Consider the following 15,526-nt stretch of genomic DNA (forward strand, 5'->3'; position numbering starts at 1 on the left):
TTCTTGATTTTTCCTGGATTTTTATATAATTTCCTTTGAATTCTTATAGTTCAACACTTAATATTCAATTTTTTCAGCTTGAAACTGGCAAAAAATGCCGAAAAAGTTCGCTAGCGAGAATCCAAAGGTGACGGCGGCTCGAGACCGGAAGGCGACCGCAAAGAAGGACGAAGCCGACAAAAAAGCCAAGGTTTTAACTGGCTTAATCTATTTTATATAGGATTTTAATTTTCAGGCCACCGAGGACGCGAAATGGGTTGACAATGATAAGCTCAACAATCGGAAAATGCAGAGAAAGGTTTTTTAAATCGATTTTTGAGCACCAAAATTACTTAAAAATTAATGATTTTCCAGGAGGACGACGAGAAGAAGCGTGAGGAGGCGTTGCGAAGAAAAGAAGAGAATAGAAAATTGGCGGAGGAGGAGATGAGTAGTCTTGGAAACAAGAAACCAGCCGGAGCAGCTACTCAGAAAGTCACGAGGTGCTAAGAAATTCGAAGGAATTTGAGTCAAAAACTCAATGGAAAAACCAAAAAAAATTCGGGCAAAATCGCAGAAAAAGCTCGATTTTCCCAGATTTTATGATTTTTCAGATATTTTATCGACGGAAATTTAAAAAAAAACTGAGAAAGTTAAAATTCCACGTGGATTTTCAATGATTTTCCGGAATTTATTGGAAAAAAAACTTAAAAATGAGAAAAAATGGGGAAAAAATTTCTCAGAAATTCCAAAATTTTTTGGACTTCCACGTGCACACGGGGTTCTGGGCTTCCTCATTGAATTTTGAATTTTCGGCGCTCCATTGACAATCGCCTGCCGGACTGGAAAAGTGTCGTGTACTCCACACGGACAAATACATTTAGTTTTACAACTAAAATCGAGCCGCGACGCGACACGCAACGCGCCGTAAATCTACCCCGGATATGGCCGAGCTAAAATGGCCTAGTTCGGCAAAAACTCTTCCATTTCAATTTATAAGAAAAAACTTGGAAATACCTTTAAAAAATTCAAAATTTTTTTTATCCGAAATTGCTGAAATTTCGTTTTTTATCTCAAAAAATTGGAAAAAAAAGTAGCGAAATTTTGTAAAATTTCAAATTTATTTTCTAAAAGATTTTTAGACATTCGATTTTTTGGAATTTTCTCGAATTTTCAAATTCTCAGAAATTAAAAAAAATATTGTGGAATTTTCAGAAAATTTCTGATTTTTGAAATTTCCGAAAAGTTTTTCAAATTTTCGAGCACGGATTTCTGGCTTTCCGCATAAATTGAAATGGAAGAGTTTTTGCCGAACTAGAACATTTCTGAGGGTTGATTTACGGCGCGTTGCGTGTCGCGTCGCGGCTCGCTCTTAGTTGTAAAACTAACTGTATTTGTCCGTGTGGAGTACACGACACTTTCCCACGCGTTGTCCGACAGGCGATTGTCAATGGAGCGCGAAAAATGCAGGGCCAGAACTTCGTGTTTTGAAATTCTCAAAAATTGGAATTCTCCGAATATTTTTGAAATTTCCAAAAAGTTTTGGAAATTTTCGAGATTTTTGGAGCTTTGCGACATTTTTAATTTTCTAAAAAAATTTCTGGAATTTTCGAATTTTGAAACCCTAATTTAAAACTCATTTTCAGAGCTCATATCCATATCCGTAAGGAGGACGAAGAGCGCATCAATCGGGAGCTCGAGGAGAAGCGGAAGCAAGAAGCTCAGAAAATCGAAGTGGCTGGGGATCTTCTTGTGGAGAATCTCAACAAGTTGGAAGTCGAAGAGGGTGAAGCTCGAAATGTGGACGATGCGCTGAAAGTACTTGGAGAGGAGAAGGCGCTGGATGATGATAAGCATCCCGAGAAACGAATGAGAGCCGCTTATTTGGTACGGGAATTGAGATTTCAGCGGAGTTTTCAGAGTTTTTTTTTGAATTTTTAGATGGTTTTGTTCTGAAAAATTGGATTATTTAAAGAATATTCTTAGAATTTCTGAGATTTTCAACACATTTATAAGGCTTCAGAATTTACTTTAAAAAATATAATTTACTTTGAAAATGTTTTGAAAAAGAACAAAAATTGCGCGAAATTTTTGGAATTTTTGAAATTCCAGATTTTTTTTTGCGATTTTTGATCTGAAAAAAATTTAAAATTTAAGGTGGAGTACCGAAATCTGAGAAATATATTTAATTGACTCCAAATTTTCCCCTGATTCCGAATATCAATGTGAAAAAAAAAAATCAAAATTCAAAAAAATTTTCCCTGATTTTATATTTGAGCTTGAAATCGCCGAATTTCATTTGTGCTCGCATCACTTTTTCAAATTCACGCCCAAACAAATTCGCATTGGAGCGCGCTTTGATTTTCTTCATTTATAAATATTCATTTTATTTATTTTTCACCGAATTCAGTTTTTTTTAAACCAGTTTCATTCATTTCTGTCGATTTTGATCGCTTTTTTCGGCAAAAATGAATGAAACTGGTTTAAAAAAAAACTGAATTCGGTGAAAAATAAATAAAATAAATATTTATAAATGAGGAAAATCAAAGCGCGCTCCAATGCGAATTTTTTTGGGCGCGTATTTGAAAAAGTGATGCTGGTACAAATGAAATTCGGCGATTTCAATCTTAAATATAAAATGAAGGGATTTTTTTTTTTTGAATTTTTGTTTTTTCACATCGATATTCGGAATCAGGGGAAAATTTGGAATCAATTAGAAATATTTTCCAGATTCCGGTACTCCACCTTTAAAATGATTTTGTTCTGAAAAATTGAATTATTTTCAGATTTTCTGAGATTTTCAACACATTTATAAGGCTTCTGAATTTACTTTTAAAAGTTCCAAAAAATTTTTTGAAAAAGAATAAAAATTGTGCGAAATTTTTGGAATTTTTGGAAATTCCAGATTTTCAGCAATTTTCAAAACATTTTTTTGCCGGTTCAGTTTTCTAAAATTTTTTTAAAATTTCAAGTATCCACGTGGTGTGGGAGTAGGGGTGGCTATAGGTCGACCTAGGTCGACCCGCGACCTAGGTCGCATTGCGACCTGCGACCTAGCGACCTTGGTCGCTTTGCGACCTGCGACCTAGCGACCTGGGTCGCTTTGCGACCTGCGACCTAGCGACCTGGGTCGCTTTGCGACCTGCGACCTAGCGACCTAGGTCGCATTGCGACCTGAATTACCGACATTTTGTTCTCTTTCGGTTTTGATTCACTTGAGTTGTTAAAATCCGTATAACTCGAAAACTAAAGATTGCAGAATATGTATATTCCACTAACATTTTCTCTATTAAGATTTTATAAGTTTATGCGTTGTTTCTAAAATTTCATTTTCCACTTTTCGAATTAAAAACGTAGAAAAAAGCACAGAACAAAGCATTGATTTCTACAAATTCTACAATTCTACAAAAAAAAATTGAAATTTAGAAAGTTAAAACATTTCGGGGGGAACAAAACCCATAAGTAGTACTTTTTCAAGTTGAAACAATTTTAGTCAGCAGCAAATCCGGCGGATGTCGGCTGTTCTAACTTTTTTCGACAAGGTGTCTTATGGATAAGAAATCGAAAACAATGTAAAATAAATGATACATATTCTGCAATCTTATGTAGTTTTCGAGTTATACAGATTTTAACAACTCAAGTGAATCAAAACCGAAAGAGCACAAAATGTCAGTACTTCAGGTCGCAAAGCGACCCAGGTCGCTAGGTCGCAGGTCGCAAAGCGACCTAGGTCGCGATGCGACCTAAATGAAAACAGCGACCTAGCGACCTAGGTCGCACTCTTGCCACCCCTATGTGGGAGTGCCTCATTTCGGCTTGATCTACGTTGATCTACAAAGAATGCGGGCGAAGAGACGCAGAGTTCTCAACTGATTTCGCATGGTTAAGAACGTGCTGACGTCACATATTTTTGGGCAAAAAATTCCCGCATTTTTTGTAGATCAAACCGTAATGGGACAACATTTTTCGAATTTTTTTCAGAATTTTAGATTTTCACGCGATTTTTGATCTACTAAATGTTAATTATTAAAAATAATTTTCTATGCAATTTTCAGCGATTTTTTTTTCAAAATTTTTGAAAATTAAACTCAATAGACTTTTCATTAAAATTTATTATTACAATTTTCTATTTCTAAAAAAAATATTTTTGTTCAATTTTAAAATAATTTTTGAAAAAAAACATCGAAAATTCCGAAATTCGAGAATTTTCTGCGGTTTTCTGCGATTTTTCCATTTTTTTCTAAATTAAGAGTAAAAAAAACATAAAATTTCAGTAAATTTCCCCAAAAATCCCTTAAATTCCCCATTTTCCAGGCCTTCGAAGAAGCTCGGCTCCCCGAGCTAAAACTGAATCATCCAACGTTCCGCCTGTCGCAATTGAAGCAAATTCTCAAGAAAGAATGGCAAAAATCGCCGGAAAATCCGCTCAACGCTCGTCTTCTGGCTCTCAACTCCTAAATACATATGGACCATAATTTCCTATTTGCCCCTCGGTTTCGGTTTCTCGTCAATTTTTTTTCTTGGAATTTTATGGGTTTCTGTGTAGTTTTCCTGTTGTGAAAATGCATAAATAAATATATATAGAATGTTTGAAATATAGCATTTTTAGCAAGCATTTTAGTTCTGGAGCAGGGGTGGGCGGCAAATTGAGTTGTCGACAAATTCGGCAAATTGCCGGTTTGCCGATTTGCCGGAAATTTTCAATTCCGGCAATTTGTCGATTTGCCGATTTGCCGGAAATTTTCATTTTCGGCAAATTGCCGATTTGCCGGAAAATTTCAATTCCGGCAGTTTGTCGATTTACCGGAAATTTTCAATCGATCTTACAGGAAACAGTGAACGCTTACGAACTCATTTCGTGTCTCATTTCGGTTTGATCTACGTAGATCTACAAAAAAAGCGGGAGTTCTCAACTGATTTCGTATGGTTAAGAACGTTCTGGCGTCACATTTTTTGGGCAATATATTCCCGCATTTTTTGTAGATCAAACCGTAATGGGACAACCTGACACCACGTGAATATTCAGAATGTTTATTTTTTCTAATATTATAGAAAAAACACGATCGCACAAAAATAAACAACGACCCAACCAACGACACTCCGCTGTTTTAAGCCTCGCGGCCGACGCATTTCTGTGCAAATGAAATCGTGGGCGGGCCTTTAAAATAGCGGAGTGTCGTTGAAAAAAAAACAAAATTGGAAAAAAAATTTCGCGCTGAAATATTTACAAAAAATTTTGGCGCTAATTTCAAATCTACCGAGAGAATTTGCACAAAATTCAAATTTGTATTTTTAAGACGAATTTTAAAATAAAAAAAAAATTTGGCGCAAAAATATTTTCACGCGGTTCTAGCTTCCCTCATAAACTGAAATGGAATAGTTCGCCGAACTAGGCCATTTTGGCTCGGCCATTTCTGGGGTAGATTTACGGCGCGTTGCGTGTCGCGTTGCGTATCGCGTCGCGGCTCGATTTTAGTTGTAAAACTAAATGTATTTGTCCGTGTGGAGTACACGACTTTCCCCGTCCGGCGGGCGATTGTCAATGGAGCGCGAAAAATTCGATGAGAAAGGCCAGAACTACGAATTGTTTTCCGAGTAAGATAGTAAAAGTGTGATGATCACACTAACCCCACGGACAACAAAAAAAACTTCCCCGCGCTTCCTTATCCCCTCTCTCTCTCTTCCCTTATCTCCATCAATTAAAACAGTTGCATATGATGGCTGCTGCTGGCTGCTGCTTTCCGAAAACCTTTCACCTTCTTCCGAAGCTTTGACCTGGATTCAGTCTGATAACTGACCGATATTCTTGATTCTCCTCCCAACAAACGAAAGAAATAAGGAGAAGAATTGAAAGTTTCGGCCGCCCGTGAGAAACTAATTGATTTCTCGTTTTCGATAAATAAAAAAATGTTACGGCTCCGTTTACTCCTATTACTCATTATTCCCTTTTTAGGTAAGTAGGAAATTTTAAATTTTAAATTTTGAACAGATTTTAAGTTTTTTACTAATTTTCTTTACTAATTTTCAAACTCTTATTGGCTAAAATTATTGATAATAACACCTTTATTTTAAAATGTATTTCATACTTTATCAGTAAATATTATTATGTAACACCTTTATTAAGGGAACACAAACTTTTGAGAATGCGTATTGCACAACATATTTGACGCGCAAAATATCTAAACTACAGTAACCCTTTAAATGACTACTGTAGGTCGATTTACGGGCTCGAAATTTCTATTAAAATGGTGACAGCGATATTCAATGTTCTTCCTATTTTTTTTCTCCCAATAATGCATCGATTAATAAATTACCTCCGTAAATCGACACTACAGTAGTCATTTAAAGGGTTACTGTAGTTTAGATATTTTGCGCGTCAAATATGTTGTGCAATACGCATTCTCAGAATTTTGTGTTCCCGTAATAAGCTAACGTTTTTTTGACGATTTTGAATATCATACATAGTTATGCATGAATAAACAAATACTTTTTAAATTTTTATTTCAAAATCTCTTGCATAGTTGTAATTAAATTAAATAATATAACTAATAGTAGGTATAACAAAATTTCGATAATTTTGCATTTTTTCGTTGTGTTAATTTCTAGTTTCTTATACAAAAATTATTAAGAAAGTTTTTACAAACTGGTACATAGTTTTGCGTTTTTTAAATAATAATATAACTAATAGCAAGTATTTTAAAAATTTCCGGCAAATTGGAAAACCGGCAAATTGCCGGAATTGAAAATTTCTGGCAAATTGGAAAACCGGCAAATTGCCGGAACTGAAAATTTCCGGCAAATCGTAAAACCGGCAAATTACCAGAATTGAAAACTTCCGGCAAATCTGTAAAACGGCAAATCGCCAGAACTGAAAATTTCCGGCAAATTGCCCGAATTGAAAATTTCCAACAAATCGGTAAAACGGTAAATTGCCGGAATTGAAAATTTTCGAAAAATTGGAAAACCGGCAAATTGCCAGAATTTAAAATTTCCGGCAAATCGGCAAATAGGTAATTTAAAAACTTTGGATATTTTTGAATATTTTTTTAATTTCTAAATGATCATTTTCAAACTAATAATAACTTCCTTTAACGTGTAAAAATTAGAATTTCGAACTTTATAACTAAATAATATAATGTTCAGTAATCATTACTTTAATAGACTTTGGAAAATTTACGACGATTTAAAATTTAAGGTCAAAACCGACCCGCCATATGTCTGCCGCCGTAACTTTTTTAGTGTAGTTTTTGTGTGATAATACTTTACTGGTATTATGAAAAATATCATGACCAACATTTTGTTAGTTGACGGTTTTCGAAAATAATTTCTAGTTTTTGAGTTATGGTTAATTGAACACAGTCCAAAATTCAAGAAAAACCGTTTGTGCATACCTTTGTATGTATATATGCGTATATATTTATATATATATAATTTCAAAACTTTTTCTACCTCAATTTTAATTCTTCTCTTATTATATCTATAAAGCTGGAAAAATGCATTTGGATTAAAAAAAAAAAATTGAAAATTTTATTCAATTTTACAATCTACCACAAATGTTTCATTAAAATATGCACTCCAGCATGTTTTTCCGATAAACCATAAACTTCAAATCTATGTTCGACCATCTCTACATTATTTTTTTATTGCTTGATGAGTAGATAATATCACTTTCCATTATATCCGCAAAAGGGCTAAACGGTATTTACCGAGGGGAAATTAAGGACAATTGATTCATGATGATGATGATAGAAGTGAAATTAGATCGGAATTCAATTCACTTTATGCGATGGTTTTATTTTAAAAAAATTTGAAGTAGAAATTAAGAGATTATTTAACAAGTTTATTAATTTCCTTTCTTAATTTTTGAATGTAGTTTTTAGTCAAGGAGTATGTAGTTTGTATTGAGTCTTAACTAGACTCTAGTTTGCTTCTGATTTTTTGTGGGATTTGCCGATTTGCCGATTTGCCGGATATCAGATTTGCCGAAAATGTTTAGAGCGATTTTTTTATAAGACGGAAACACTTAAAACTGTGTTTTTTTGAAAGTCTGTTCCTGTTTTCCTTAATATTTTCATAGAATTTGCTTAATTAAAATAAATGTGGGAACATTAAATTTTCCGATTTGCCAGAAATTTTCAATTCGGACAATTTGCCATTTTGCCGATTTGCCGGAAGTTTTCAATTTGGGCAGTTTGCCGGAAATTTTCAATTCCGGCAATTTGCCGGAAAGTTTCAATTCCGGCAATTCGCCGATTTGCAAAGTAACTTAAAAGTTTAAAAAAATTGCGATTAACATTTTTCAAGATTTACAAAAATTTTAATGTGCTAACCAATATATTCTCAAAAAAAAATTTTTTTCGGGATTTTTCAGAATGCCAACTACACGATTTGGAGGTGACAACTCCACCGTCTTGGGCACCTACTGGAAGGTTGAATCAGTTTAATGGATTTGCAACTCCAAGACCTTCTCTATTACCTGCTAATGCACAAATGGGTAAGTTGTGTCTTTCAATAAAAAACAATTATTAGTCCTCAAAGCTTCGGAAACTTTCCAGAACTTTCTAGAAAATTTTTTTACTCAAAAAATTTCAATTCCTGCCGAACAAATTTCTCAGAGAATTTGAATTTTCCGCCAAAAAATTGTTCTCAAATAATTTGAAGTCCCGCCAAAACTTATGGGTCTCGCCACGATGGGTCACTAACCCCAAAAAAGAAAAAACTAAAGTTTTCCTAAACTACAGTAACCCTATGTATACTTACAGTACCCCTATATTACTACAACAGTACCTTGACATTAACCCCCACCAACAAACAACCCAATATCTCTTCAAAATTTAAAGTAATCCTACGGTATTCCTACAGTACCCCTACAGTACTACTGCAGTACCCAGACCATATCCCACCACTAACCACAAAGCAATATTACTTCAAAAAACAAAAAGTCAATTTTTCCTGAACTACAGTCATCCTACCGCGTTTCTACAATACCCCCTACAGTACTACTACAGTACCCCGACCATAACCCCCACTAACACCAAAGCAATATAACTTCAAAAGACAGAAACTCAATTTTTCCTAATTTATAGTAATCCTACAGTACTCCTACAGTACCCCCTACAGTACCACTACAGTACCCCGACCATATCCCTCCACTAACCCCAAAGCAGAATCACATCAAAAAACAAAAAGTCAATTTTTCCTAAACTGCAGTAATCCTACCGTATACCTACAGTACAGTACTACTACAGTACCCCGACCATATCCCCGCCACTAACCCCAAAGCAATACCACTTCAAAGGACGATAAGTCAATTTTTCCTAAACTACAGTAATCCTACAGTACCTCTACAGTACCGCCTACAGTACCCCGACCATATCCCTCCACCAACCCCAAAGCAATATCACTTTAAAAAACAAAAAGTCAATGTTTTCCAGAACTAAAGTAATTCTACCGTACTCCTACAGTACCCCTACAGTACTACTACAGTACCCCGACCATATCCCTCCACTAACCCCAAAGCAATATCACTTCAAAAAACGAAAAGTAGATTTTTCCTAAACTACAGTAATCCTACCGTACTCCCAACAGTCAGTCAAAATCTTTTCTCATTATCAGAAAATTTGAATTTCCTCCAAATTGATAATGTTCCTTTAAATTTTTCAGTTTACGCTTCGGTCTGGGCTGCCTGGTCAGCATGGTCATTCTGTTCGGACTCTCATCGTATTCGTGTCCGTGCCTGCAACACCGTCCGCGGTTTCAGATGCCTCGGACCAAACCAGCAGACAGAAGCCTGCGATCCAGCGACAAGCCCGATTCTTGGAAGACCCCCTCGTCCGAATACCATCAATCCGGATGATTATGATAGTGTTGATCCATGGCAAGAAGATCGAGTTGAAGCGCTGAAACAGCTGTATCCAGATGAAACTATTGATGAGAAATTGAGCCATTTACCGGATCATGAGAAGGAACGACTGAGAGCGAGACTTCTTCCACCGCCAAGTTTGATGAGTCATGAGTTACTGAATAGACCTGTAAATGAGCAAGATGGGGCTCCGGGAGCTACTCCGGAAAAGATGTTTGGAGCTAGGCCAAAAGTGTTTGGAGCAAGAACTTTTGCTGTGCCAAATGCTGTTGGAGGAGCCCAGGCTGGGCTTAAAGGTACGAATAGAAGAAAACATAGGGCCATAATTTTCTAAATTTTGAAAAAAAAAACTTGAAAAAAAAATATATTCTCTAAAAAAGGCGCGAAAATGACGAAAAATTGATATTTTTTAGACCTAAAAAATTTTTTTAATTGGTATTTTTTTAATCGGTTTTTGGAAATATAGATTTTTTTTTGATTTTTCAATTTTTTTTCCTACATGGTCTCAGAGTGTCCCATGTCGGCTTGATCTACGTAGATCTACAAAAAAAAAAGAGACTGATTTCGCATGGTTAAGAACGTGCTGACGTCACATTTTTTGGGCGAAAAATTCCCGCATTTTTTGTAGATGAAACCGTGATGGGACAGCCTGGCACCACGTGTACTTTTGGAAATATATAATTTTTTGAAAAATATAGATTTTTCGGAATTTTTCAAAATCATCGTTTTTCTGAGCATCGATTTTTCTGTATATTTGATAAAGATATTTTCGAAACTATTGATTTTTAAAAAATTTTTTATGAAATTATCGATTTTTCGGAAATCTTTGAAATATCGATTTTCCCACTTTCGGAGTTTTTTTAAACATACGTTTTTTTTTCGAATTTTGGAAAATATAGATTTTTTAAAGAAAAATTGAAACTTTCGCTTCTCAGAATTTTTCAAGTATATCGAATATCGATTTTTCGGAAATTCTGATAACATCGATACGTTTGGTAATATCGATTTTTTGACAAATTTTGGAAATATCGCATCTTTTCGCGCTCCATTGATAATCGCCCTCCGGACAACGCGTGGGAAGTCGTGTACTCCACACGGACATAAAATTTTACAACTTAAATCGAGCCGCGACGCGACACGCAACGCGCCGTAAATCTATCCCAGATATGGCCTGACCTTGTTCGGCAAACTCTTCCATATCAATTTATGAGGGAACCCAGAAACCCGTGGATCGCATTTCTAAATTTTGAGAAAATCGATATCAGGAAAATATGAAATTATTGATTTTATTTTCGATTTTTCAAAAAATCAATATTTACAGATTTGCTAAACGACGAGCAATTCTTCTCCGACATCACAAACGACGACAAGAAAATTGCTCCGGCTCAACAAAAACTGGAAGATTTCGGGAAGCTCGAAGATTTCGAAAAATCCGTAGACGCCGCCGAGCAGAACCAAAATTCGAAGCAAAGCTCTGAGCAAGAGCAACAAAATTTCGAAAGTTTCGAGAAATCCGTGGAAGAGCAGGAGCAGCGACCGAAGAGCCGCGGGGAGGGCACTTTTACGGCAAAGAACCGGGGCAAGGTGGCTCCGAAGGTTCCAGAAGCCCCTGAAATTTCAGATGCGCTTCAGAAATTGTCAGCTTCAATGGATGGCCCGGAATTCTCGAATAAAGGTTTCACTGAAGACATTTTCGGAAGTATTGAGGAATTGATGAGCCCGCCGACTACAACAACTACACTACAAACTACAACCACTAGACCACAAACTACAAAGACTACAACTACACCACAAACTACAACCACTAGACCACAAACTACAAAGACTACAACTACACCACAAACTACAACCACTAGACTACAGACCACACGCCGACCGCCAATTCGAGTAACTCCGCGACTACCTACAGTAATCCCAGAGGATACTGTAGAATTGGTCACGCCAAGTCTGCCAATGGCGCCGCCGCGCGAGAAAATCGATAATAGACCGGAAATGATTAACTTTTTTGAGGAGGAAATGTTTGAGGAAGATGAAATGACTACTAGAAAACCATGTAAGTTATTGATTTTTTTTTGGGTTAGTGATTTTCAAAAAAATCGATAAATGTCTTTGGAAAATCAATTTATTTCAAAACCAGTCGCCAAAATATTCAGAAGAAATTCGAATTCCCGCCAAAATTTTCTGAAGAAATTTGAATACCCGCCAAACATTTTCTGAAGAAATTTGAATTCCCGCCAAAATGGGTCTCACGACGATGGGTCTCATACGTTGTGACGTCACTGAAACAGTTTTCCGACATGGTGCACAGTTTTTAAACTGAAAAATCGATAAATTCTCATATTTTTCGGTAGGAATCGAAAATTCCTGATTCTAACCGAAAAATCCATAATTTATATTTTTGAAACAAAAATTAAAATTTTGCTGTAGATCAAAAAATCAATAATTAACCGCGTTTAGCTAAAAAAATCAATAATGTCAAATTTTTGCCGAAGTATCGATTTTTACTGTCATAAAATCGATAAATTTTCAGAGAAAATTTCACCGATACAAATCAATAAATCGACCGAAAAATCAATTTTTCCAGGGAAAAACGCCATTCACTACGGAGAGGTGATTCCGCAGACAACAACTACCCGGACAACTCCAAGAGTCACCACAACTCAAGCCCCGCCCCCTGCCATGACGACACAATCCGGTTTCCCGATTCCCGAGGAGATCTCACTTGACACGCTACACGCGTTGGATTGGATGTTGGCGAACATGACAAAAGCCGCCGAAGAAGGAAATGTGCCGCTTGATGGGTATGCGCCTTTATATTTAGAATTACTGTAATTTCTAGTAAAAAAATTTGCTCAATTGAGTAAATTTTTTTCGAACTTTTTGATAAATTTCTAAAAAATTTCTCAACTATGGGAAAAATCGATAAAAAATCGTTGACAAACTTTTAAATTTTCCACATTGAACAATTGATTTTTTTTTACAAAAATTGCTCATTTTTGCCAATTTTCAATAGTTTTTGATGGGTATAAAACATTTTTCTGAAAATGTTCAAAACCACTATATTCTGAAAAAAGACAATTTTCAATGTTTTTGAGTGAATTTTGAGTCCTCTAACTACAAAATGAGCCATTTTAGAGAAATTTCGAAATTGTGAATTTTCACCATAAATTGCCCATTTTTGCCACTTTTTAATAGTTTTTGATGGGTTAAACCTAGAATTTCTGAATTCAGCAAATATGAATTACCCGTTTTCAACGAATTTAAACAACTTTTTTTTTCTATTTTTTTAGTCCTCTTACTACAAAATCAACCAATTTAGAATAATTTCAAAAGGGATTGCTGAAAAAAAAAGGAAATTTTGGAATAATCTAGACAGCTCTAGAAAATTCCAGAAACTTTTAGAGAGTCCTAGAAAATTGCAGAAGATTTAGTAACTTTCAGAAACTTCTGAATTGTTTTAGAAACTGTTGGTGGTTGATAAGTTGGAAAATTTTCAAAACATTTTTTGAAACGCGTAGAATGATCACGAAACTTTTAGAAAACTCCAGAAAATTTTGATTTTTTCTTTGGAATTTTCAGATAAATTTTACGATGTTTGAAAATTTTGGTAAAATAATTTTGTACTCTAACTTCAAAATTAACCATTTTAAAGGAGTTTCAAAATTGAGATTTTCACAAAAAATGGGCATTTTTGCCACTTTTTTCTAATTTTTGATGGGTTAAGCCTAGATTTTTTGAATTCAGCATATATTAATTACTCGTTTCCCACAAATTTAAGCAAATTTTTAACCTCATAACTTTCCAAAAAAATTTGAAAAAAAATCAATAAATCGATAATAATTTCAGAAACGAGTTGCGCCTCCGCCTAGACAGTTCGCCAAGTGACCCAACAAATGTCTCCACAAAACTTCTCGCCAAAAAGCCACGTCGTCCGATAAAAAAGCGCGTCAAGACCCAACGCACGAAAACCATCAAACTTCATTACGGGGACGTGTTGCCCGCCGACGAAGTGAATCGAAAATTCCCGAAATTCCGAAATCGAAATGCTCATCGAGCAAGAATATTCGGAATCAAAACCTCGTCGATTCCAGAGGAAACGCTGAAAATTCAGACGAAAAAGTCCGAATTGACGGATGAAATTAACGATTTGAGGGATTTAATGGAACAAATGGATGAGAGAATTGAATCAAGATCTGCTTTAATGGAAGATAATTTTGATAGAGCTGTTAAGCCGAAACATGTAAGGTGTAAACGCGCTCTATTGTAAATTTTCACAAAAAATCGATAATTTTCGATTTCCGGGCAGGAAAATCGATAAATTAACACTATTCGAGAAAGTCAATAATTTGCCCAATTTTTTAGGAAAATCAATATTTTTCGATTTTCGGGCAGAAAAGTCGATAATTTGCCAAATTTTCAGAAAAATCGATAATTTTCGATATTCGGGCAGAAAATTCGATAAGCGACCAATTTTCGGAAAAATCGATAATTTTCGATTTTCAGGCAGAAAAATCGATAAATGACCAATTTCGGAAAAATCAATAATTTGCCAACTTTTTTGAAAAATCGATAAATTTCGCTTTTCGGGCAGGAAGTGTAAACGCGCTCTATTGTGAATTTTCCCAAAAATCGATAAATTAATACTATTCGAGAAAGTCGATAATTTGCCTAATTTGCAGAAAAATCTATAATTTTCAATTTCCGGGCAGAAAAAATCGATAATTTTCGATTTTCGGGCAGAAAAGTCGATAAAGTAACACTATTCGAGAAAATCGATAATTTGCCAAATTTTTAGAAAAATCGATAATTCACGTGGTGTCAGGTTGTCCCATTACGGCTTGATCTACAAAAAATGCGGGAATTTTTCTCCCAAAAAAATGTGACGTCAGCGCGCTTTTTACAAATTTAATTGAGAAGTCTGGGTCTCTTCTCCCGCATTTTTAGTAGATCAAGCCAAAATGGGACACACACTATGACACCACGTGATAATTTGCTCAATTTTCAGAAAATCGATAATTTCTCGTTTTAGCAAAAAAAGTTTTAGGCGAATATTTAATTGATAAAATATTGATTTTTTGGAAAATCAATAATTGATTTCTCTGATGTTCAGCTAGAAAATTCGATATTATCAATTTTAAACAAAACTTTCAAATATATTTTTTGCAGGAACACAACTCACCATACCGTCATCGACAAGTTTAACCATGTCTCCATACTTCCTAAAAATCCATACTAAAGGAGCCGCAAAAAAACCAGCAGATCTTACCTCAAGAATGTCATCTCGATAATTTAATAAATTTCAAACTTTTGAATAAATGTAATAAAATTTTGTTTTGAATTTTCAAATAACAATATTAACCATTTTAGAGGAGTTTCAAAATTGTGACTTTTTACAAAAATTGCCCATTTTTGCCACTTTTCAATAGTTTTTGATGGGTTAAACCTAGAATTTCTGAGTTCAGCATATATGAATTACCGGTTTCTAACAAATTTCGGCAAATTTTTATTTTTCCCAAATTATTTCTCAGCTAATTTTGTAGTAAGAGGACTTTAAATTGATCTCCAAACCCTAAAAAAAGCCCTTTTTAGAATATAGTGGTTTCGAACATTTTCAGAAAAAAAATTTTTTGCCCAAAAAAAAGACAGTCATTAGATGGCTGAAAAAAATTAGGCAAAAATAAAAAT

General features: G+C 35.0%; 2 protein-coding genes across 3 annotated transcripts; both read left to right on the forward strand.

The window, feature by feature from the left end:
• Window positions 1-75: 75 nt before the first annotated feature.
• Window positions 76-4,571, forward strand: Y73E7A.1 (Coiled-coil domain-containing protein; the record flags this gene model as incomplete). Of its 2 annotated transcripts, NM_001047247.4 has the most annotated exons (5): window positions 76-190; window positions 236-298; window positions 355-482; window positions 1,626-1,866; window positions 4,294-4,571. In NM_001047247.4, 5 exons carry the CDS (start codon window positions 95-97, stop codon window positions 4,435-4,437), a joined length of 672 nt encoding a protein of 223 aa, NP_001040712.1. The 2 variants fall into 2 exon arrangements, with proteins under 2 accessions (NP_001040712.1, NP_001040713.1); NM_001047248.4 differs by lacking the exons at window positions 76-190; window positions 236-298 and having other exon boundaries at window positions 427-482; window positions 4,294-4,437.
• Window positions 4,572-5,641: 1,070 nt separating this feature from the next.
• Y73E7A.8 (Mucin-5AC) lies at window positions 5,642-15,188 on the forward strand. Its single transcript, NM_058473.6, has 7 exons — window positions 5,642-5,932; window positions 8,351-8,473; window positions 9,643-10,137; window positions 11,163-11,894; window positions 12,426-12,642; window positions 13,688-14,081; window positions 15,008-15,188. The coding sequence occupies exons 1-7, from the start codon at window positions 5,887-5,889 to the stop codon at window positions 15,041-15,043; spliced, it is 2,043 nt and encodes a 680-aa protein (NP_490874.2). The 5' UTR covers window positions 5,642-5,886; the 3' UTR covers window positions 15,044-15,188.
• The last annotated feature ends 338 nt before the right edge of the window (window positions 15,189-15,526 follow it).

The sequence above is a fragment of the Caenorhabditis elegans genome, chromosome I, assembly GCF_000002985.6.
Source record: "Caenorhabditis elegans chromosome I".
Taxonomy (NCBI): Eukaryota; Metazoa; Nematoda; class Chromadorea; order Rhabditida; family Rhabditidae; genus Caenorhabditis; species Caenorhabditis elegans.

Excerpts from the sequence above, each read along its gene's own strand:
- Y73E7A.8 (NM_058473.6), top strand. The coding sequence starts at position 5,887 with ATGTTACGGCTCCGTTTACTCCTATTACTCATTATTCCCTTTTTAG. Across the intron at positions 8,474-9,642 it reads ACCTGCTAATGCACAAATGG|TTTACGCTTCGGTCTGGGCT; the intron begins GTAAGTTGTGTC and ends TAAATTTTTCAG. Across the intron at positions 10,138-11,162 it reads AGCCCAGGCTGGGCTTAAAG|ATTTGCTAAACGACGAGCAA; the intron begins GTACGAATAGAA and ends CAATATTTACAG.